Source organism: Hippocampus guttulatus, chromosome 6 (assembly GCF_054856545.1).
Source record: "Hippocampus guttulatus isolate MCC_2025c chromosome 6, RoL_Hgut_1.0, whole genome shotgun sequence".
Lineage (NCBI taxonomy): Eukaryota > Metazoa > Chordata > Actinopteri > Syngnathiformes > Syngnathidae > Hippocampus > Hippocampus guttulatus.
Genome location: NC_141266.1, coordinates 22,815,939 through 22,837,451, shown reverse-complemented (window position 1 = coordinate 22,837,451; position 21,513 = coordinate 22,815,939). Strand labels below are relative to the sequence as shown.

Below are 21,513 nucleotides of genomic sequence, written 5' to 3'. Positions count from 1 at the left end.
AGTAAAATTTGGTCGTAATCCCTAAAAGGCAGAGAATCAAAAAGAAAGTCTCACATAGCCATGTCTGAAAATGCACGAGAAGTCTGTCACTTTGGAGCAACTACTTTAGGCTCAGTAGCATTTTGCTCTATTTTTCTTTTTAATTTAGCCTAGAAGCCAGTTTATTCTGCAACATTAAATTTGATAGTCTTGTTAAAAAACCAGCTCACCGTTAAATCCACAGTAAATGTCTCGTTTAAAGCAATTTGATTGTTGCTGGATCATCGATCGTCTCGTCTAGTGCCTGCCCACTGAATTTGATTGGACAGAACCCCATATTTCCACGATCCCTCACGGTGCAGATATCGCGGGTTCGAATACAGGCTCCGGCCTTCTTGTGTGCAGTTTACATGTTCTCCCCGTGTTTGCGTGGGTTTCCTCCCACATTCCGAAAACAAACTTACGGCAATCAATCAAAAGTTTTATTGTCAGTATATTACAAGTACTTAGGAATATTCACATAAAATATACAGAATATTCGAATTTACATTATATTACCAGTATGTATACATAATATTATATTCGTTTTCAATACATCGCTATCCTATCAATATAATCAACCCTTATTTTCCCCATAACAGTGAACTAATCATATAGTATTTATTACGTAATAATGGAATGTGCACGACTTTAACCAGGGTTAGTGTATGTATTGGATGAAATGGAATGGATAAAATGGAACTTGCACAATCAATGTATGGACAACGCTTCCGCCGTACTTTCGCGCGCTCTTCTCCACCAAATGTCAGTCTACGCGAACGCCATTGGCGGACTCGCGGCGCTTGCCGAGCAAATCAGCGAGGCGCTTCTTACAACGTTGCCCCGACTGAACTTGTTGTCCTATTTCCCCTTCGAGCCTCGACGTCAAAACGTAACGGCAAGCCTCGGTGAGTTACTCGACGCCTATTCACGTGTAATCGACACTTTTGGTCTACGCTTCATACCCTCCGTGTTAATAATCGCACACTTCAGCGGGGAGGGGACAGCGATACTTCGATTTTAGACTATCGCCGCCATTATACCACCGAAGAAGGGCATCCCGCCCTCCGTCTTAAGTATTCTCTTCTTCTTCTCCTTCGCCGAGTTCTTCTTCTCCGTTTTCTTCTTCTCCACCGTGATAGTAGAACTTAGACGAGGAAGGAAAAGAGGTCTTGGTTAAGGGGGTTGACTGTGATGGGAGCCGGTTGGGGGGATTCAACATGTCTGAAGACGAAGCAGTTTCGTTAGCTTTGGGAGCTATCTGGCTGCCACGCCGTTAGCTTTTGATACAGGCCCGGCGGCCATTAAGCTCTACCGTTCGTGTGCACATAGCGTTCAAGGCGGCTACTGCTCTGTTAGCCGTCTTGGTGCTAGCCGACGTCGAACCTATTACCTTTGTTTGAACACCCCCCCCCCCTTTTTTTAAACTGAGTGCGAATTTGTCGTTTAATATACAGTACTGGAAGAGGGAAGTGTTGAGCCTATGAAGTGGTGTGTGGATGTTACGTAAAGGCCCACGCACACGGAAAGTTTGGCCGTTTGGCTCTTATCTAACAAAATACGTTGACTAAACGAAGGCGTTAACTTAAGTTAGATTTGGGATAAACTTGCTCACTAATATAGACGAGTCTAGGCTGCTCTTTTGCGTGACTTTAGGGGAGATATAGGATGAAAGTTAACAGTATATGAACCAAATGAACGAGTGATTCCAAAGCAGAGAGGAACACATTTACCATATGCTACCTATATATTTCTTTGTTCATACACGACACATTATTTTTCCCGACTCATGTTCAAATCTCTGCCGACTTTATGGGGGTTCCTGTTTCTCATTCAAACAGTCAAAACATTTTGTTTAACCAGCAAACATCATCACATTTAGACACATTTTCTCCTCCTCGGTGCAGCACAACATATATACATCGGAGAAGTAACGGCCATCAATTTTCTGAGCCTCTTATCCTCACAGACTACAGTATACACAAACACAGTGCAATTGCAAACAACAACAACAAAAACTACTGTCACGAGACTTTCATGCACCCAGTAAGGAGAGGTAAATACTGGTCAAATGTACAAAATGCAAGCACAAAAAAACAACAGCAGTCTGGCATACAATGCCTGTTCCTCCCTTTGAAATGTTCGGCAAGTCCCCCTTCTCTGTCCATTCTTTTAAGAAGTCGTCTTACAACACATTTTTATTCTGTGGCTTTTAACCCAACATTGTTCTTGTGTTCAATGGTGTGTACTGTTATTAATTTCTTTTAATTGTCTCTGATTTGTGTGTGTAATTTTTACTCCCTGTACAGAACTTTGTATGCCTCAGTGGTTATTTTTTGCCCCATAAATAAATTGAAGTTGAGTAATAAATTAACAAAGTCAATGTGCAAAGAAGAATGCCACATGGCAGAGCAGGAGGAACTCGTATCAAGAAATCTGACGACTTTTAGTTTTGAACTATGAGATCAGCAAGGCCAGTTGAAGTCATCCTTCCATTTTCTAATCCGTTCATCCTTATGACGGTCGCGTGTGCTGGAGCCTACCCCAGCTGTCTTGGGGCAGTAGGCGGTGTACAGCCTGAACTGGTTGCCAGCTAAGCGTAGGGCACACTTAAACGAACAAGCATTCCCGCTCACATGCACTCCTAGGGACGATTTAGGGTGCTCCATTAACTTGCCATGCGTGTTTATGGAATGTGGAAGGAAATTGGAGTACCCAGAGAAAACCCACGCAGGCTCGGGGAGAACATGCAAACGAGATACAGGAAAGCCAGAGCCAGAATCGAAGCAACAAATACAGCCAACACATATAATTGCTTCTTTATCGAAAACTATTTTTATTATTATTTTTTTTGTAGCACATCAATCTTTATTGGTTGTATCACAGCTATGTTCTTGTGTACTGCAGGGGGCCATGGAGACTCAGTCGGTGTACATGTGCTTCCCTTGCTACAAGGAGTTCAACACCCTGGAAGAGGTGCTCAAGCACCAGATGACATGCACGGCCGAGGAGGATCAGGTCGATTCGTCCCGCATCGCGCCCGTTATTGTTCCAGTTCTCCAGACGCAGGTAAGAAATATGCTAGCTTGTTTTGCGGTGGCTGACTGTCCGTGCGTTTGGTACTGGCACTTCTCGCGGGCATTTACCTGACTTAATCCAGCTCCGAATTCCACTCCTATCCTGTTGCGGTTCAAGAAACCATCACTACTTTACAAAAAAAAAAAAAAGGCATCATGACAGCATTTAACTGTGTTATGTAATCTGGAAGCTGTTTAAAATAAATAATTGAAAATATGATGCAAATATGCATGTACGTATTTTAGAAAGCTAATGAATAAATCGGATGAACATTTCTTACTGGAGTGCCCCCCCCCCCCCCCCCCCCCCACACACACACACACCTCGGTCCCAAACGCACAGCTTGATGTTTCGGCAGAAAGGCCTCACTCGTGTGGCTCCTGGTTATGAGTTCAAACCCTACAATCTGACTTTTAAGGTTGCCACGGGAAGATGGTGTATCGAGTATCAACCTTCCGCATTGGAAAACAAAGGAATGTTGAATAAAGCCGTTCCAGGTTGAAACTTCAGCCCTCAGAGAACTGTCCGGTAGGAGCATCAAAACGAGTTTGATGCATTCCTAGCAGCCATCCAACTAGGAAAAAAAAAAAAAAAACAACTATTATAAAATCACGAGAACAATGAAGCTACTCACCCTTTCATAGACCGAGGCAATCATGGGCGTAAAAAAAATGGATGGCTCAATTTAACTGATTAAAAAAAAATCCCTACTTTGCTTATTGGAAGAGGAAATAATCACATGATTCAAAGAAACGTTTTCAATTTGTTACATTCCCCTTCTGTAATTTGTTCAAAGTTCAAGCATGATTCACTCTATGATTGTCTTCCTCGGGTTTCTTGTTGTTGCAAAATCACACGTGCCTCTTCGGACACGTTGCAAACACGAACTGTTGATGACGTTTTTGTTTGTTTGATTTTTTTGGTGGTGTCTCAGGTTTACCGTTCTTCGGCGGCATCAAAAAAGCGCTTTGAAAATGCCCTAGGGAAAGAAAAAAAAACGAGAACATCGACGCATGGGTCCTGGTTGCTCTGCTGATGAATAATAATAAAAAAAAAACCCTTAGTGGTCGCATTTACATGCAGCTGAGAACTAAACGTGGAGCTTGTTTACTACAATTTGTAGGCCACGCGGCGGGACCTTTTTGTGCTCAAAATTGATTAGCTCAGCGGGAACTGGGAAGGCTCAACACTTTTCTCACAGAGAGCAGAGATTGGATCGCTGACGATGATGGAAAAGTGGAGTTGTACCAAAAAGGCAATTATGGACCACCTATCAAGTCATTGCCGTCTATTATAGTTCACCATATTTTGCTTGATAGTATTTTTCCTCTGATAAGTAAATGAAATTGTGTTACATCATCATCATGACACACGGAATTGGCAGCGTTTAATGACTTATTTTCACATTCCTCCCTGTCACACAGAATGATTAATCCCAATATAATAACACAAAATAAAATAAAATTTGCTCAAGCTTTTTCGATTGGAGGGCGGGGTCAGAAAGCGACAGACATCATTCCTCGCTGATTTGCTGTTGCTGATGTTTTGCATGATGTTCTATTTAACCTCTGGAGTTTGCCCCCCCACTACGTCACATGTTTCCACGCGATCCTTTTTATGGACTTTCAAGTGTAGTTAACCCCTGCTGTTTGTGAAGGACAAGGGGCAGAGTCCTGCTATGAACCCTCGAAAATCTGCAAATAAATGTCGCCCCTCCAAGACTGTTTTGCGGGTTCACAGAGATGCCACGAGATGGTTGCAAAGCACCGAAAGAGGCCACGACGCAAGACCATGATGCTTCTCGCATGTACATAATCATGCAACCCGCGGTGCATAGCCGACAAGCCGAAAAAGCACGCTAGCACAAACTCATGCGTTGCCAGAACTGGGCAAAGAAATCGGCCAACTCGCACTTTTTCCATAAAAGCTTTTCACAAACAGCCAAGATTTCCAGCCATTCACGCAGGATCGATTTCCCCAAAAGACACGTGAATTTTGCAAACGCAGAGCCACAAAAACACATCGCTCGGCTCACTGTGGTGCCCTTGAGTGTGAGAAAGGAGAGCCGCAATCGCTGATGTACTATTCAGCCTTTATTGAACGCTGGGAGGTGAGCAAAACACAGCTCACCGAGCTCAAATGTGTGAGAAATGTTGCAAAAAAATGTTTCTATATAGCAAGAAACGCGGCTTTCTCTGTATGGCCCCTTTAAAGGATTGCGACATCTAACTGGTTAAAACCTCTGCCACGTTATCTAAGACTAAAAGTGATCATGTGCTGGTCTGAAATTGCCGTTAGAAAAGACAAAACCGGTCCTTTAGAAAAAGTTCTCAAGTCTTAAGTGCAGTTTTTTTTTTTCTCAGACCATGACCTTGCAAGTGCCGCTTGATCTCATGTCTTGGAAAAAGTTTCCATATCGGTGAGATGGCAATCGATGCGGCAGGGCTTCGGAACAGGCGGCCACGGCCGCTAATGAGGTCAGTGAGCAGACTTGACGCCTGAGATGCCCCCTTCACGCGCGCACTATCCGCCCCGGCCGTCTGAATTGCGCCAGTAATGAACTCTCCAGCTCTGGATGGTGCGGCGGCGTCATCCATTTTGTCTTTTTCTTTCTTTCTTTATTTATTTTAAGCTGTGTTAATTTGACGACGGGCAGGTGTATCGAGTTGCGGGAACTGTTCTCTCACTGTTGTCTTGTCCTTGTGAGAATTTGCCAGCCGCACTCGCCCTGCTCGATGGAGACGTTAAGCGCCTTCAGCTTTGACACAAGACTGCAGTCCCACTCGATGAGCCGTCATTTGTTTGTTTAGGACGTGATGTTGCCGCATAACAGCTGATAAGGTCATTGGATAAGAAGAGCATTTACGTTGATGATGCTCACTGCATGTAAACATTGTAGCTCCCTGGCATGTGCAAAACCTTTTATGATTTATAATACCAATGAAATTGCATGTCCCCCCCCCCCCCTTTTATCTTGCGGGGGAGAAGCTCAACAAAGTGTCTTGTAATCGATTTAAATGTGTATAAATAACGAGTGTTCCCTCGCTACTTTACCGTCCGGTTGTTGCGGCTTCACTCTATCGCCGGGTTTTTATTCGTGAGTTCATCTTTTCCGGCTTTACTTTGCGATTTTTGTGGGTTGTCTCGCTAGTTTTCCATCCAGCCCATTTTTCCGATCCGCTTTATTCTCACAAATGTCGCGGAACTGGTTGTCCGCCAATCGCAGGGCACACACAGATGAACAACCATCCGCGCTCATACTCACACCTCGGGGCAATTTAGACTTTTCCATTAAGCTGCTATGCAAGTTTTTGGAATGTGGGAAGAAACCGGAGTACCCGGAGAAAACCCACTCAGGCCCGGGGAGAACATGTAAACTCCACACAGGGAGGCCGGAGCCGGAATCGAACCCTGCAACCTCTCCACTGTGAGGTCGACGCGCTAACCCCACTGGTCCACCGAGCCGCCTCCCAATGTCGACAAAACAAGGAAAGCAAACAGTTGAAGCAGGAGGTGCTCCCTAATTTACGATGTTAAAAGTTCTTTTTAGTTTCGAATGGCTTACCTTAACCACAATCTCGCATCGAGTTGAAACCGAAGGTACGATCCCGGCCGGGTGAATGAGCCTTCAGTTTGCGTTTTAATGGTAACATTGAAGTGTATCGAGTGTGACGAGCGTTGAGAAGGGTGCTTTGTTTGGGGTTCGGGTTGGGGGGTCGTTATGGCTTCATGGACGAGTAAGTTCCTCCGCAACCAAAAGGATCATTGAGATATCACACGTTGTTTTCCTTCTCCCTCTGCAGCCATCGCTCACAGAGGAGACCATCGTCCCGCAAATCCAAGTGCAGCTGGAGGCACTGCCCGCGCAGCCTGTCGATAATGCGATGCTGGAGACGGACACCGTGGTCCAAGAGGCCGAGCTCAACGAAGATCACCTGCTGGACCAGCCCCGAATCCTTTATCAGTGCGGGGACTGTGAGGAGCTCTTCAAGAGCCTGGACCTTTGGCAGCATCACCGCAAGGAAGGTGCCTGTCTGAGGACCGTCGTCGTGGGCGAGTCGGAGGCCGAGCCGCAGTCCGGTTTTCAGCCCGAGGATCCTCAGCCCGTCGCCGAGGGCGACGGCAGCGACGCCAAGTCCGACCAAACGGACGCTCCGGGGGTCAAGAAGGATGAGCGGCAAGTCGGCGAAACTTCTACGGGCGACGGCGCCGACCAGGCGGCTCCTGAGGTGATCACCTTGTCGTCTGCGCTGGAAGAGTCGTCTCCCAGAAGGAGAGGAGCGCTGAAGAAGCCCAAGCCCGATCCCGTGCTGCTGTGCGTGGACTGCGGCTCCTGTTTCGGCCTGGTTTCCGAACTGGTGGCCCACCGCAAGACGCACGGCTTCGAGGAGGCCCTGCACCACTGCACCGTGTGCGGCGAAAGCTTCCTCAACACCACCCTCTTCCTCTACCACCGCAAGCAACACCGGCAGAAAGGCGAGGGAAGCAGCACGGTAGCCAGCAGCCTGTCGGAGAAAACCTACCCGCAGAGCAGCATGTCGGACGGGCAGGAGCCGGACGGCGCGCCGTCCTCCTCTTCGGCGCAGCCCACCGAGCTCTTCCTATGCCTCCAATGCGGCGGCAGCTTCAACACTGCCGCCGTGCTGGCCGCGCATCGCAAGGGGATGCACGACCTGCACACGCCGCTCCACTCGTGCTCCTACTGCACCGAGACCTTCATGAACACCACCCAGTACTTGTACCATCGCAGGCAGCACCGCGTTCTGGAGTGCGGCCCGATAGATGAAGCGGAGACCGGCGACGAGATGGCCTCCCCCGTGGAGGAGGCGCCCAGCTCAAAGCGTCCGCTCTCACTCACCCCCGCCAGCGAGTCGGATGCACCGCCCCCGAAGAGGAGCAGGCCGGTTTATAGGATCATCAGCAAAGGTGAAGTGGACTCCACGCGCACCCATTTTTAACCGATAGTTGAAACCGAAGGAACCAAACAAGTTGACGCTAATTGCCACTTCACGAGTACTACACCCCAATGAGGGTCTTGTACTACCCAACAATTACATTTACGGGGTCTTGCCTTGAGCTTAAAATTGTTGCCCCACATTACATTCCTCTCTTTAGGAAACAAGGAATCAAGCGGCAAAGAGGAACTTGAGGGCGTCGCGTCAGCGACCGTGGACACGGCAAACCTGCCGCCTCCCGCCAAGCTGCTGCAGGACTGGTCCCGCACCGCTCTGCCCCACGTGTGCCCCTACTGCGGCAAAACCTTCACCAGGCGCGTCTTCCTGCGCACGCATGTCTACAGCCACACCGGGGAAAAGCTCTTCACCTGCAAGGTGTCCACCCAGATCGGTTACCGCGCCACAGTACGCTACAGGCAGAGTACGGTGACATCATTCACGCCCCGTTGCTGTCGTGCAGGTGTGTTCCAAGTCCTTCACCAACTCGCAGAGCCTGCTGCGTCACACCATGAGTCACAGCGGAAACAGGCCCTTCTGCTGCGACGTGTGCGGCAAAGACTTCACGCAGGCCGCCACTCTGAAAAGGCACCAGCTCATTCACACGTCGGACCAACCGCGCCGCAAGCGCGGACGCAAACCGGTACCCCTTTTCTGCCTTTTTCAAATTTTTTTTTTGGGGGGGGGGGGGCTTCAGAAAACAAAAGGCTCACTTTAGCCTCTTGAAGCTCACGCAAATCTGTACAATTTCTAGCATCGGTACCCTTAGCCAAAACACAATGCGGTCCTGTTTGAAATGCGGTGGTACCTTGACTTCTCTCTTTTTTTTTTTTTTTTTTTTTTTTGCTTTGTGTTTTGGGCCAACATTTTGGAGCAATCTTTAAATCCATTGCCACTTAAGTGATGTGTGGAAAAAAAAATATGATGAGTATTTTATCAGGTTATTGAACGGGACTAGCCATACAAAATGAAAACACTCACTAATCACTCACTTGGCCACGCCCTTCAGAGGCACACATCAACCATTTCACACACGAATTGTCCCGTAGTGTGTATGCGAAAGCCTTTTGGCTTGATTACACGTTGTCGAACCAGCGAAATAATTGACATTCTTTTTATTCATTTTAGCTTCATACAAACTGCGAGGGCCGTTGAAAGGAGGGGGGGGGGGGGGGGCCCGTGGCTGCGCTTGCTCTTTCGTCTGCCCTTGCAATGCATCATTTTTCTTTAGTCACTAAAAGATTCTGTCGGCACTTGTTGCACTTCACTGGTGAAATGAATATTGCGTTGAAGGCTGAGTAGAGAGGTCTGCATAAGACCTTGCTTACTAATCTTTTTTTTTTTGAACGCCTCCTTCACTGTGTCCTTGGCTACAGATGTGCGCTGCAGACGGCGACAGCGGAGAAGGTCTCTTCTCATGCCCCCTCTGCCCTTCGCACTTCAACACAGAGGAACAGCTCAACCATCACAAGTAACACATTGCTTTTGTCTCTTTTGTGCTGTTCTATAAATTATTTGGAATATCGGTCGGTGAAACGTGTCTCGCTCTCTGTTTTAGCCTCAGACAAAACATTGGCAACCCAGTCAAATGCGTCTGATTAACACGGGATGAGATTTCAATAGACTTCTTTCTCTTGGCTGGCCGTGTCGCAGCCGGGCCACTTTGCTGGACCTTGAAGCTTTCTGAACTCGCTGTGCCCAGATACAGTCTACGTCCTTGAGTTTTAGCCACGTATGATTGACAGACAGGGCAAGCAAAATTAAGAGGACACGGGGCCAGGACAGGTGACGGACGTCGAAACACCGTCTCCGTCTGTGTGTAGTCCGTGGTTTTTATGCTGCGGGAGCATTGCAGCAATTCTCATTGACCTCGATGAGACTAATTGTAGTTCGAGGACTGGATTTTGACTGCAGTCATGCAATTTTGCGATTGTTTGGATTTTCCAAGGGTATGTTTCGGTCGACATGTATCATATGGGTTTCATATCAGAGGCATGTCTTTCCATCCACATACATGATCATCAAGGCCTTAATTTTATCTGAGGATTCCAATTAATTTTTTTTTTTTAATCATCAGACTCCTCCACACCAGCAACCCGTTCCCCTGCCCAGATTGCGGAGAGGCTTTCAGCCGCAGGAAGGACCTTGACCTGCACTCACTCATTCATCAAGGTCAGAACGCCCCCACCCCCCTCTCCCCCGTGTGGCAATCGTTCCCCCACGCGCTTTGTATTTGTCAGCGGGAACAATGCACTCGAGCGGGAAAACCTTTGCGTCGGTGAAATCTCTATCTTAGGTTGTCCTCCCCGTCCCCTCATTTTGGGTTCCGTTCTGAACTAAAAAAAATGAGGGATGAGCGTGAAACGAAAAATCCGTCATAGGAGCCAGTCAATGATGACGTTCTTATTAGTACAACCTCCAGTGAATTACTATAGACGATAAACGCCCGCCCACCCGGGTGGCCTGTCTTGTTTATTCCCGAGCATCTGTTCGTATTATACAAGCATTGGTGCGCCCATGCGTTAGGTCAACAACTTTTGCATTGATCTGTGTCGCAAGTGAAACGGAACGGGAAAGGTGATGGTAAATGAATCGGGTCAACATGCCGACACTTCATCTTAATACCTGGGGTGGGAATGGGGGGACGGGGGGGGGGTCATTAGTCAAGCCTGACGAGTCTGCACGAGGGGGGGGGGGGTCGTCAGAGGTACGGCGCTCTCGGCGAGAGATGATTGAGGACATTCATCCGTTGATCAGCCTCAGGCCAAAGGGCGAGATTGTCCTTCATCAAGGTCGAATTGGTTGGTTCCTGAGAAGTAGGGGCCGGGTGGGCTCCTCGTCCCGACTGTTGTCGAAAGGTACAGATGCTTAGAGCAGATTGCGAGCTGCTGATGTGCCGTTTTGAGGAACCATCAGTGCAACAGAATGCGGTCGAGTGCATGAGCAGGCACCTTTGCCTGTCAGCACAGTAACTGGTCAGCATTCAATAGTACAAACGGGTACTTCCATTTAGCGCCGTTATATGTCCAATTCCCATTACAACGGCGTGTTGTCAAACTAGTTTGCGCAGTGCATAGCGTGACGTTGTCACGCGGCGCCAGAAGGCGCAGTCAATTACAGCCGCGCTGACTGTTTTCATGGGTTTTAAATTCAGCCTACAAGTGTTACATTTATTTACTGTAATTATGACAATTTACTACTGCGATAGCGTAGGTTAGTGCTTGATTGCATCCACGTTTTGCCCTGCATAGAAATTCTACTTACGCCGCCGCTGTGAGAATGAGACAACGTCTTAAATGGGAACTCTTGCATTTTTATTCTCGTGCTGTAAAACTGAAACATCTCTTTTCACGTTCAGCTGTGAAAGATGCCTCCCAGTATTTATTATTCTGGCTGTTTTTTGGGTGTGTGTTTTTAATTTCTTCTTTTTTTTGGGGGGGGCTGCAAGTCGGAAAAAAACTCCCTTCATTTAGGAGCGAATGAAGTGGAAAAGTGTCGATGAGCCAATGTGACCTTTTTTCTCCCCGCAGAATCCAATGATACTGTCATCGCTTATTAATGCTCCTAAATTGAAATCTGTACGCTTCCTGAAACTCAAACAAGAGACGATTACTGCGGCGCTGTTAAGATGGAGTCCAATATCTCGCTCTCGGTGAATTGAAGCAGAACTTCACTTGGTATCACTCACATTTGGCCCAATCGGTGTTTTCCGAATCGACGCGAACGAACAGCACTTGTACTTGTCTGCGCCACCCGCCCATCCATTGACTTTTCTGAAGTGCTTGTCCTCGTTAGAGTCTCTGACTTTGGGTGCGAATCGAGGGCCACCCTGGACTGGTTGCCCGCCAATCTCAAAAGCGCACGTCGAAAAGAAGCATTCACGATGACATTGGGACTTGTCCTCCATTTCAGATAAGGAGCCCGTCGTCTGTCCCCACTGCTCCTCCCAGTTCATCAACGAGTCTGTGCTGGAAATCCACCAGCAGCGCTGCACCGGCTCTGAAGAGGAAAGGAACACCGGACGTGGACGAGGACAAGGCCGAGGGCGCTCCACTGGACAGGTAAGCGTTACAAATCATGCCCCCCCTGCTCTGGAATACAAATTTTAAGCATCATTCTAACAGCTGTACAAGTGTAACATTATCTGCGGCACAAGTGTAAAAAGAAGTTAACTGCACGATAAAGAAACCTTTTGCTGCTATGCTCCACAGAAAGTTGAAGGAAAGTTGAGCGCTTGTTTAGTCTAGTTCAGGTGTCACACTTCAAATTCGGAACTCAGCGTATTTTCACGCCCTTATTTAAAGTCGCAGTGTCAGTTTCCGGTGCCATTTCTATACAGTATTTAACACATACACAAGACCCATTGTGTTATTGGACACAGGCATGATAAAACGTATGTTTACCTTAAAACAAAAAACTGTAGCACTCATGCGCGCTAGCATATGTTTTTAAAAAGTCAGCGGGAGCAAAACTGACTTTGGCTTTCTTTTTTTGAAGTATTTAACTCATCCAGAAATCCCTCAAAGTCCTCCTCTTCTGTATCCAAAATGAACAGCCGGGCAAGCTCGCAATCAAACACTCCAGGTTCCTTCGCGTCATTGTCACAGTCGGTCTCGTTGCCGTGCGGCTCCTCGGAAACGATGCTGGCTTTTGCGAAAGCTCCAACAACCGTGCAAGCGGATACGTTACCCCAAGCATCCACAATCCATTCACAAATTGCAGCGTTACTCGCCCGGCGCTGCCACCCAGTCTTAGACAAGCTGCGTTTGGCATCGCTCCCACGACGCTCGCAACTTGACTTGGACCGCGGCTAGAAACCTTTCTCTCGGTTTAAAAATCACCATAGGTGGTCGTTACCGTCCATGACATGCATGACGTTGCCTCGACCGTAAATGTCCGAACCGCCCCCCCCCAGATTGAGTGCGACCTATGCGGCCACCGCTGCATGACGCAGGAGGGCCTGGACCTCCACCGACTGTCGCACACCGGCCAGACGCCGCTCAAGTGCCCAGTGCGGCCTTGCCGCCGCCGTTTCATCTCCAACAAGGCCTTGGAGGAGCACGTGCTGGCCCACTGCCAGGGCAAAATGAGCAAGCCCAAGGGCCGAGTCCGCTTCGAGTGCGAGATCTGCTTCAAGGGCTTCGCCTACAACTCCACCTTCCAGGTTCACATGAGAACTCACACCAACGAAAGGCCCTTTGAGGTAAGAAAATCATGAAACATCCTCTTTCTCGTGACCTACATCGCTATTGAAATCTCGCATTCACGGTCACACTGTGCTCCCCGCTGCGGCCATCTCGCCATTTCTGGACCGCAGCCATTTGCACCGTGTGCGCGCGCGTGGCCTGCGGGTGTTTCCTCCTTTGCTGTACTTGTGATTAATGTCTGGGCTGAATTAGGGGCTGACAGTTCCCCCTTTCTCCCTGTTACTATTCTGGGAATCTCACCCCACTGCCCCCCCTCCTCCCCGGCCCCCCTTCCCACTGATGGCCCACCATCTTTGCCGTGCCGGTTACATCAACCCTACCCCGGGTGCCGCTCTGGAAATTAATTTCATGTTGGCAGCCACGCAGCATCTCCATAGCTTCGCTCCAAGACGGATGCTTGATTGGGAAAGCCTTCGGATTTCACCAGCAAAGTTAAAGAAGAAATACGGAAGCCACAAAAGTGACACTGCGCTTTTGTGTAACCACTCCTCAGAATGAAAGGATTTGTTGGATCGAGCAAAGGGGGACGCGCTAATGAATGATCTCCATATTTGCTGAAGTTGGAACGGTCCCTTGGGGCCATTTCCTCTGCTACCTATCAGGATACAACAAATTGAACTGTACCAATTCTTGCGGAATTGTTCTGATGGCCGCAAAAACAAAAAATGTCTGGTAGAGGTGAAGCTTGTAAAATATTATCGGGGCTATGTGTAATTGTGACACTTTGGTCGAAATCATTTAGCAGTAACTGCACAACATCCATCATTTAAACCACCGAGGGGTACGTCTTACTTGCCACACAAACCACCATTGAGCTTTCAAATGTGAAATGTGATGAATAATAATCCAATTAAAAGTGTTGAGGGCTGAAAGCCATGCCTCAGTGGTTCCTGAAGCTTTCCAAAGGCCCAGAACTGCATTTTGACAGTAATTCCCACTGTCCAAACATATGATGGTCCTCCCAAAAGTGCCGAGTTGCAGGGTCGGAAGGGCAGTTGCCTGGAAATCAAAAATCAAAAAGACTTTTGCACATCTACAATTGTCCTCGAACGGTGTGCTCACTTACTGACTACAGTATTCCAAATGCTTAGTTTGTCTCAATATGCCCCGCAACTGGCCGGTGACCAGTCCCGAGTGTAGCGTGATTCTCGCACCAAAAGCCGGCTAAATTCGAAATAGGTGTGGCAGAATAAGGATGGCTCTTTTTTTCCAGGTTTCTTGACATTCTCTTCACAAGTGTTGCACTTTTATCTGCCGCCGTCCTCCACCAGTGCTCCACTTGCGGCAAATGCTTCCGCCAGCTGCCCCACCTGCAGGACCACGAGCGCATCCACAGCGGCGTGCGGCCCTTCTGCTGCTGGATCTGCGGCAAGAGCTTCAGCGTGGCGGCCCGCCTCACCGAGCACGCCCGCACCCACAGCGGCGAGAAGCCCTACCCCTGCCCCAACTGCCCGGCCGCCTTCCGCTCGCGCTCCAACCTGGACAAGCACATCCGGCAGCACGGCGACCAGGCCGCCCAGGCCGCCGAGGAGGTGGCCAGCGCCAACGAGGCGGCGCAGGTCCAGAAGGTGCTGGAGGGCGCCAAAGTGCTGTCCTCGCTGGCCGCCACCTCCGACGCCACCCAGGTGGAGGTGGAGGACGACTGCGGCGGCATGCAGACCATCTACGTGCTGCAGGCGGGCGAGGGCGGCGGCGAGGCGGTCATGATCCCCGCCGAGGAGCTGAGCGGCATGGACGGAACGTCGCAGGTGGTCATCCTGCCCTCGTCCATGCTGGGAGCGCAGGGCATCACCATCCCCACCATCACCATGGACGGCACCGAGATCACCATGATGGACGGCTCGCAGTCCCCGCAGCACTCCATCGAGTTCATTGTGGAGGAGACCATATGAGCACGAAGCGCTTACTCAGGTGCACGGCGGGTGAAGTTTCACTGTTAGTTTTTTTTTTTTCCTCTCAGAAAAAAAAAACAGATATTCAACTTTCGGTGGGGAATTCGGAATCAATCTAAAATGCTTTCGAATGGATGTTATTGATTTGACCTTCACTAAACATTTGATGACACGGCCAACCGTTCAATGTTTCGGTGCCTTTTGCACGACTTGGTGCTCTCGAATAATGAGCTGAATGGCAAAATTCACAGCAGGAGCGAAACAGCCAATGCATTTCTTGGTCCATTGACGGCCCTCGTCGTCACGCTCTTCGCATTTTTACCTGAGACCAAAAAACGGGGGCGAACAGTTGATGAACAAAAGCGGGATTTTCTCAGAGGGCTGCGGCCACCAAGTTCAGAGTTTGCGTCATCGGCAGGTTACGACGCAGATTCCGACGGAGTGCAAAAGTCACAGGCGGCGGGCATCGAAATGGACTTTTGTCATTCTTCGACAACCTCTTGTGAATTTTGCTGCGCGACCACTCGTGAAACAATGACCAACTCGTCGTGAGCGTTCACAAGTTCATGAAGGTCAAATGGAGGGCATCTTTAAGGTCATAATGCATTTTAGAATCATCCCTAAAATGTACTTTTCAGGCGTAGTTTCCGATCACTTTTTTTTAAGCCAGGTACTTTTGCAGCTTTACTCACCAGTCCTTCAGATACATTTTATCCTTGAAAGATCCTTTCAGTGTCCACCATCAATTCTTTTCCCCAAATGTGTTAGTTTCCCCAAAACCGGTGTAGAAAGATTTAGCGTTATTTTAAAATATTCAGCCGAAATTAAGGCAGGGGCGGCGGGGTTAAACCTTGATTTAGTCTATAACACAGAATGTGGACTTCGAAGAGGAAAGACTGATGATTGTCATGACTATTATCCAACAGTCACTTTTTGTTTCAGGCGTGAGGCACCCTTGAAGAAAAATGTCACATTTATGCTGCGCGTGCTTTCAATGCCAAATGTCGGCGCACAAATAGAAAAGTAAAAGCGAAACTGGCGATCCAAATGGAACACGAAGGACTGCATTAGAGTGATTTGGGGGCAAAAAGAGTTTTAAATGGGACGTGGAATTATTTGAATTTTATTTTTTGTGTGTTTCCATTTTGAGCTCATATTAACGGGCTGAGGACAATTAAAAGTATACACCCCCTAGCAGTTGCATTCGATGCTCATTCATCACGGCCAAAATGACTTCAAAGTGGGGGTGGGGGTTGTGGCACACAATTTCCCTCGGCTAGCTTAAGGGGTAACTGAAATGACTTTGTACAGGCTTGTTTGTTAAGGGGAGACCTGTTGATAAAAATGTGTCCTATAAAACTCCTCAGCTGCAGATCATCCAGTGGAGAAGCCTCTGGCGGCCCCCGTTGTCACCCGCCTCTTCTGGCGAACAAGTGCGGGAGTGAAATAGCAGCACCCGGCTCAGCAGCAGTAGAAGTCAGAGTGCATCTTCCATCATCCCCCCCCCCCCACCCAGTTAGTGTCACCGGCGAGGTGCGTGTGAAGTAGAATTATGTGTCGGTGTTTAGATCGGCACTCATTTGGAGGGCGTCGGTATGGACTGCTCTATTGTTTGTCTTAAAATAATACCGTGACACACTTGTGTGATGATTTTGCGCCGCGTAATGCGTCGCCATCCAAGTTTGAAGGACTGAATACAGCATTGAAAAAATAAATAATAACGTATCCTATTTGCGAACAGGAGTTTTGGGATGTCTCCTCCCCTTGCGGTTGCCGATAGCAGGGTGTTTCATGATGCACGCCGACACACGTGTAATGGTGCGAACGGGGCCGCTCTATCTTTGCCTTGTTGCGGTGTCATGGGAAGCAGAAACACTGACGAAAAGTGAGGCGAAGTGAAATGGCAGCAATGTCTGGGCCTCCACAGGTGCAAAAGGCATCCGGTGATGGAGAACCGAGGCGCGATTGTGTGTTCGGCAGGGGTGGCAAAAGTATGCACATGCGCACGTTACGGTTATGTACAAAAGCGGAGTACGCAGGCACGGGGGAGAACATGCAAACTCCACACAGGAAGGATCGAACCCACGACCTCTGCGCTGTGAGGTCAACGCGCTAACCACCGGACCACCGAAAATAAGAGTTTGTGAAATGCTAATCAAACGGAAGAGACGAAATCATTGCCAAATGTTGACAACGTAAAACCTTTGCAAGAGTACAAGAAATGTTCCAAAAGTCAGTGCTTCAAAATTTACTTCCCGAATTGCCTAGTTATTTATATTTGTTGACATTTTATCCCCCCCCCCCCCTCAAAAAAGTGAACCTCATACGCAATTAGCAGCATGTCTTTTATTTGATTTTCTTTTAGAATTTCTTGGAAGGCCTTGGCACCACTTGTGCGCAATTTCAAAGTCATCCAGCTGCTGTTTGATGTTCTCCAATGCCCCGGGGCTGTTTTTTTTCTTTTTTTTCTGCCCTCCAGCAGGAAGGCAGCCTCTTGACGACAACCATTTCTCCTTCGAGAACAAGAAATACAAAAAAAATAAATAAAAATACCCATAAATCCCGATTGCATTTCAATTGTCACCCCCAAAAAGTCTTCCTTGAATAAGTTCTGTGTTCTTGTCCCAAATGTATGCAGATCAAAGGTCCGAGTGTGAAATCCATTCATGTCTGTGGTGCTCCTGGAGGGGGCCGGTGGGGAGGTTAGCACGGCTTCTGCGCTTATTGGAAGACAGCTGCTTCAGCCCCCCGCTCCTGAAGGAGCCGCTTATGATTAGCCGCGCCATTATCGCACCTCTGTAAAACGTGCAATGGATTGAACAATGTAAACACCGCAAGCCGGCACCGGGGAGACAAAATAATACCATAAATCATCTTCCTGTGGATGTAGCGCGTGCGCTCACGTGCTCCGCCCAAACAATATATGCCGCTGAGAACAAATGAGACGGCTTTTTGTGAGCAAAAGCCCCCTTAACCTTTCTCCCGGTTGTCAGATCTATCGATTCGTATTCATATTAAAACATCGAATTTCAGGATGCGTCATTGACATTTATTCCGATACTTTGTGTCTTAGTGAGCACAGGCGAGGATGGACGAGGACGCCATTCACACTGAAATGCATCCTGTCGGCCATGCGCATCGTTTACTTCCTGACAACCGAATGGCCATATTTGGGCTCCTTAAGTATCAATTGCCAGTATTGGCGGCGTTCGCGAGTACACGATCCATTGAATTAAGGCTGGCGTCGGTTCTTGCCCATCCCAACCAATTCAACAGCAAATTTTAATCGGAGATGGCGTCATGTCCGCCTCAACGTGTTTTTGAGACTGAGTTTAAAAATGTCTTCACTGTTAAAAGTAAAAAAAACGTTGACCAGTGTTATTTGAAAGCATCATCATAGTTATTCCTAGTCCGTAAAACTCCTCTGCAGGTTTACCTTTTGGGCCCTTTTAGGCCACCATAGATCTTACAAACATTTGACAATGCGAAAGGAAGGCAAAGAAATACTTGTTGGTGTGTCTCTGTTGAGTAGATGGACAAAAAAAAAAAATGATGCCATGCCTGAAAAGAAACAGGAAGTCAGACATTATGGTTTGTCGCAGACATTCGGATCATTTTCCTGGGGCAGACGTCATAAAGACTTTCTCCGATTTCTCAGATTTTTGGACCAGGTAATTTAATAGGCACGTAAATAATGAGTAGATGCACACAAAAATAAAATCTCAAGAAGCCATGCCTGAAAAGAAATAGGAAGTCAGCCATTTTGTTTTGAAGTAGCCATTTTAGGGTCACTGTCCAGGGGAGTTTTGCAATTCAGCCCCTGAAGCGAATTGGACTGAGCAATGTAGAATTTGGTAGACATGTCTCTCAGGAGTAGACCCACAAAAAAGTCAAGAGGCCAGGCCAGAAAAAACCAATCCATGCCTATTTTTTGTCCTTCTAGATGTTCACTTTATTCTTCACAGTCAGGGCAACGCGTAGCCGCTGCCTCCTAATTTCTCCCCAGTCGTCACGGGAACAAAAGCTTCCCTGCACGAGCACGAGAAGGGGGGGGGGGGCAGTGTGAGAAGTGTCCGGTTTTGCATGAGACAGGACTAGCCCTCTTAAACACCGTCATGTCACCATTTGCCATTTTGAGAAAATGACAAATTCGGCAGACAGTCACTCGGGGGCACGGCATAAGATCGAAGGACGGCCATTATTTGAGGCAACGGCGCGCCGCGACATCAAATCGTCATAAAGGAGAGCTACGGTGTGACGTTTGAATGCAATTCCTCCGCCCGTCTTCTTCTGTCGCGACTGTATTAACATATTGTAGTTATTAACGGCGGGCGGGGCCGTCGGCGTAATCTGGCACATGAATCACTCCCGGCGCTTTGTGATCGCATTATTCTAATTTATGGCTCCCTGCGCTTGCAGCTCCGTCTACTCTCCACCTTTCTCGTTCGGCTGCTCCCGCTCACCATTTTCGAAGCATCCTTTTGCGCCTTCTCTCTGCTGAGGCGGCGCTATTGTACCCGCTCTGACTTTGACAAAGTGGGACCTGCGTGTGCGTGTGCGTGTGCGTCCTGCTTGTTGCTCCTTGTTCTTGTAGTTGGTAACGCTGGTAACTTTGTTGTGTGCATTCAGGCGCCACTCAATACAAGTAACGCAGATGTTGTCAAACTGGAGTCTGCGAGCTGTAGCTTGGGTGTGCCCGCAAAAATTGACAAAGGGTCGTTTAAAAAAAAAAAAAAAAAAAAACAAGTGCATACCGACTGTACCTGTGGTCCAATTCCAGAAACATCGTAAACCAATGGCGGTCTGAATGCAAACAGTGCCGGAGCTGTCCTCCGGGACCCCCCCCCCCCCCCCCAAAAAAACAGCCACTGATTGGGCCAGCTCTGATATAATTATGATATATATCATTCTAATACTTTTGAATGAACTTTCCAACAAAAGGTGGATTAATAAATGTGCAGTCTCACTTTTTTTTTTTAACAAAAGGAGAGTTTTTTTGGGGGGGGGTGCACATTTATATCGCTTTGTTTTTTCAATTTGCAACATTGTGGGATGGTTAGTGTGTGTGTGCGTGTGCGTGCGCGCGCGTGCATTACTGAAAACTAAAATTCAATTAAACCTATAGCATTAAAAAAAAAATCAAACAAAACCCCTTTCTTGTGGTTGCTGAACACTTAGGCCTGCTACATGACTGTATAATTAATGTTTGCAATTAAGGCGCCACTTGGAGAATTTTGTTTCGGTGTGACTCTGCACAGGACGTTTGAGCACCGTCGCTCCATTTCGCGTGCGCGTGAGAGTGAGTGAATGCGCTTGTCGCCTTGTTGTTGTCGCGCCGTGGGGTCTGTTCACTTTGTTGATTGTGTGCATTTGGGAACCTCGAAGGTGTGCGTGCGTGTGTGCGGGCGGACGGACGCTGCGCCACGCACGCGCCGCCGCTTGCACATTCTCTGCTGATATCACACACTCCTCTGTTTTGTCCTCCATTACATCCCTGCTTTCATCCGCTGCTCTGTCGTTCACCTTGTTTCCTCCCCCCCTCCCCCCTCCTCCTTCCTCCTTCTCTCATTGATAGTGAAGCAAATGTGAGCGGAATGCCGAGGAGCTAATCATTATTCCGGCAACAGAGTGCGCAGCTCGGCCTGAATGTCAATCCCCCGTCCTTCCTCTCTCCCCCCCCCCACCCCCACCTCCCTTTTCCTCCCTCCTCCCCAGCATCCGTCCGCATCCTCTTGCGCCATCCCCTCCGTCTGCTTTGCGCCCGTCAACGTCAAGAGAGAAGAAGAAGGTGAAAAAAAAAAAAAAAGAGTGCGACACCAGTTGGCGGAGCACGCTCGTAACTCTTGAGTAAAGTTTATGCTGTGCTTGTGGTTTGTGTGTGTGTGATATGCAGAAAGCGCTGTTCATCAATTGGTCAAGAGCGAAGAGATGTGGGAGGGAGATGGGGCGATAGGCTACTTCTGCAGAATATATATTTTGAGACGGGAGGGGGGCGGGGTGCGAGGCCTCCAACAGACAGCGGGCGTTAAGGCTTCGTGTCGTGCCAGTCAGATGTGCTTCGTGGCATTCTAATCCGACCGCCTCGAAGTTGTGGCGTGTGACACGACTCCAGCGTTGCCGTCGACGGAACGACCGGCATTGCCGCTAAAATTTGCCATTTGGTCCCGCTGTGACCTTGCGGAGTGTGAGGTCGTTCCATTTTTTTGCCGTCTGCGGCGAGTCGCATACCTGTCAACTTTTCGGAGCGCCAACCTGTATAAACTACCAAAAAAATCCTTATAAAGAGCAAAAAATCCTTATAACATACCAAAGCATTTTATGTCAAAATAACGGCACAGAAAAAAACCCCACGAAATTGTCAATGAT

General features: G+C 48.3%; 1 protein-coding gene across 3 annotated transcripts; it reads left to right on the top strand.

The window, feature by feature from the left end:
* The first annotated feature begins 843 nt into the window (after positions 1 to 843).
* On the top strand, positions 844 to 17,713 carry znf574 (zinc finger protein 574). 3 transcript variants are annotated; one of them, XM_086114212.1, is made up of 11 exons: positions 844 to 926; positions 2,926 to 3,087; positions 6,900 to 8,022; positions 8,212 to 8,426; positions 8,512 to 8,691; positions 9,425 to 9,519; positions 10,126 to 10,220; positions 11,961 to 12,109; positions 12,964 to 13,251; positions 14,527 to 15,166; positions 16,515 to 17,713. In XM_086114212.1, the coding sequence occupies exons 2-10, from the start codon at positions 2,932 to 2,934 to the stop codon at positions 15,145 to 15,147; spliced, it is 2,922 nt and encodes a 973-aa protein (XP_085970338.1). In that variant the 5' UTR covers positions 844 to 926; positions 2,926 to 2,931; the 3' UTR covers positions 15,148 to 15,166; positions 16,515 to 17,713. The 3 variants fall into 3 exon arrangements, with proteins under 3 accessions (XP_085970338.1, XP_085970337.1, XP_085970339.1); XM_086114211.1 differs by having other exon boundaries at positions 14,527 to 17,713; XM_086114213.1 differs by lacking the exons at positions 844 to 926; positions 2,926 to 3,087 and adding an exon at positions 5,495 to 5,573 and having other exon boundaries at positions 14,527 to 17,713.
* Positions 17,714 to 21,513: the final 3,800 nt, after the last annotated feature.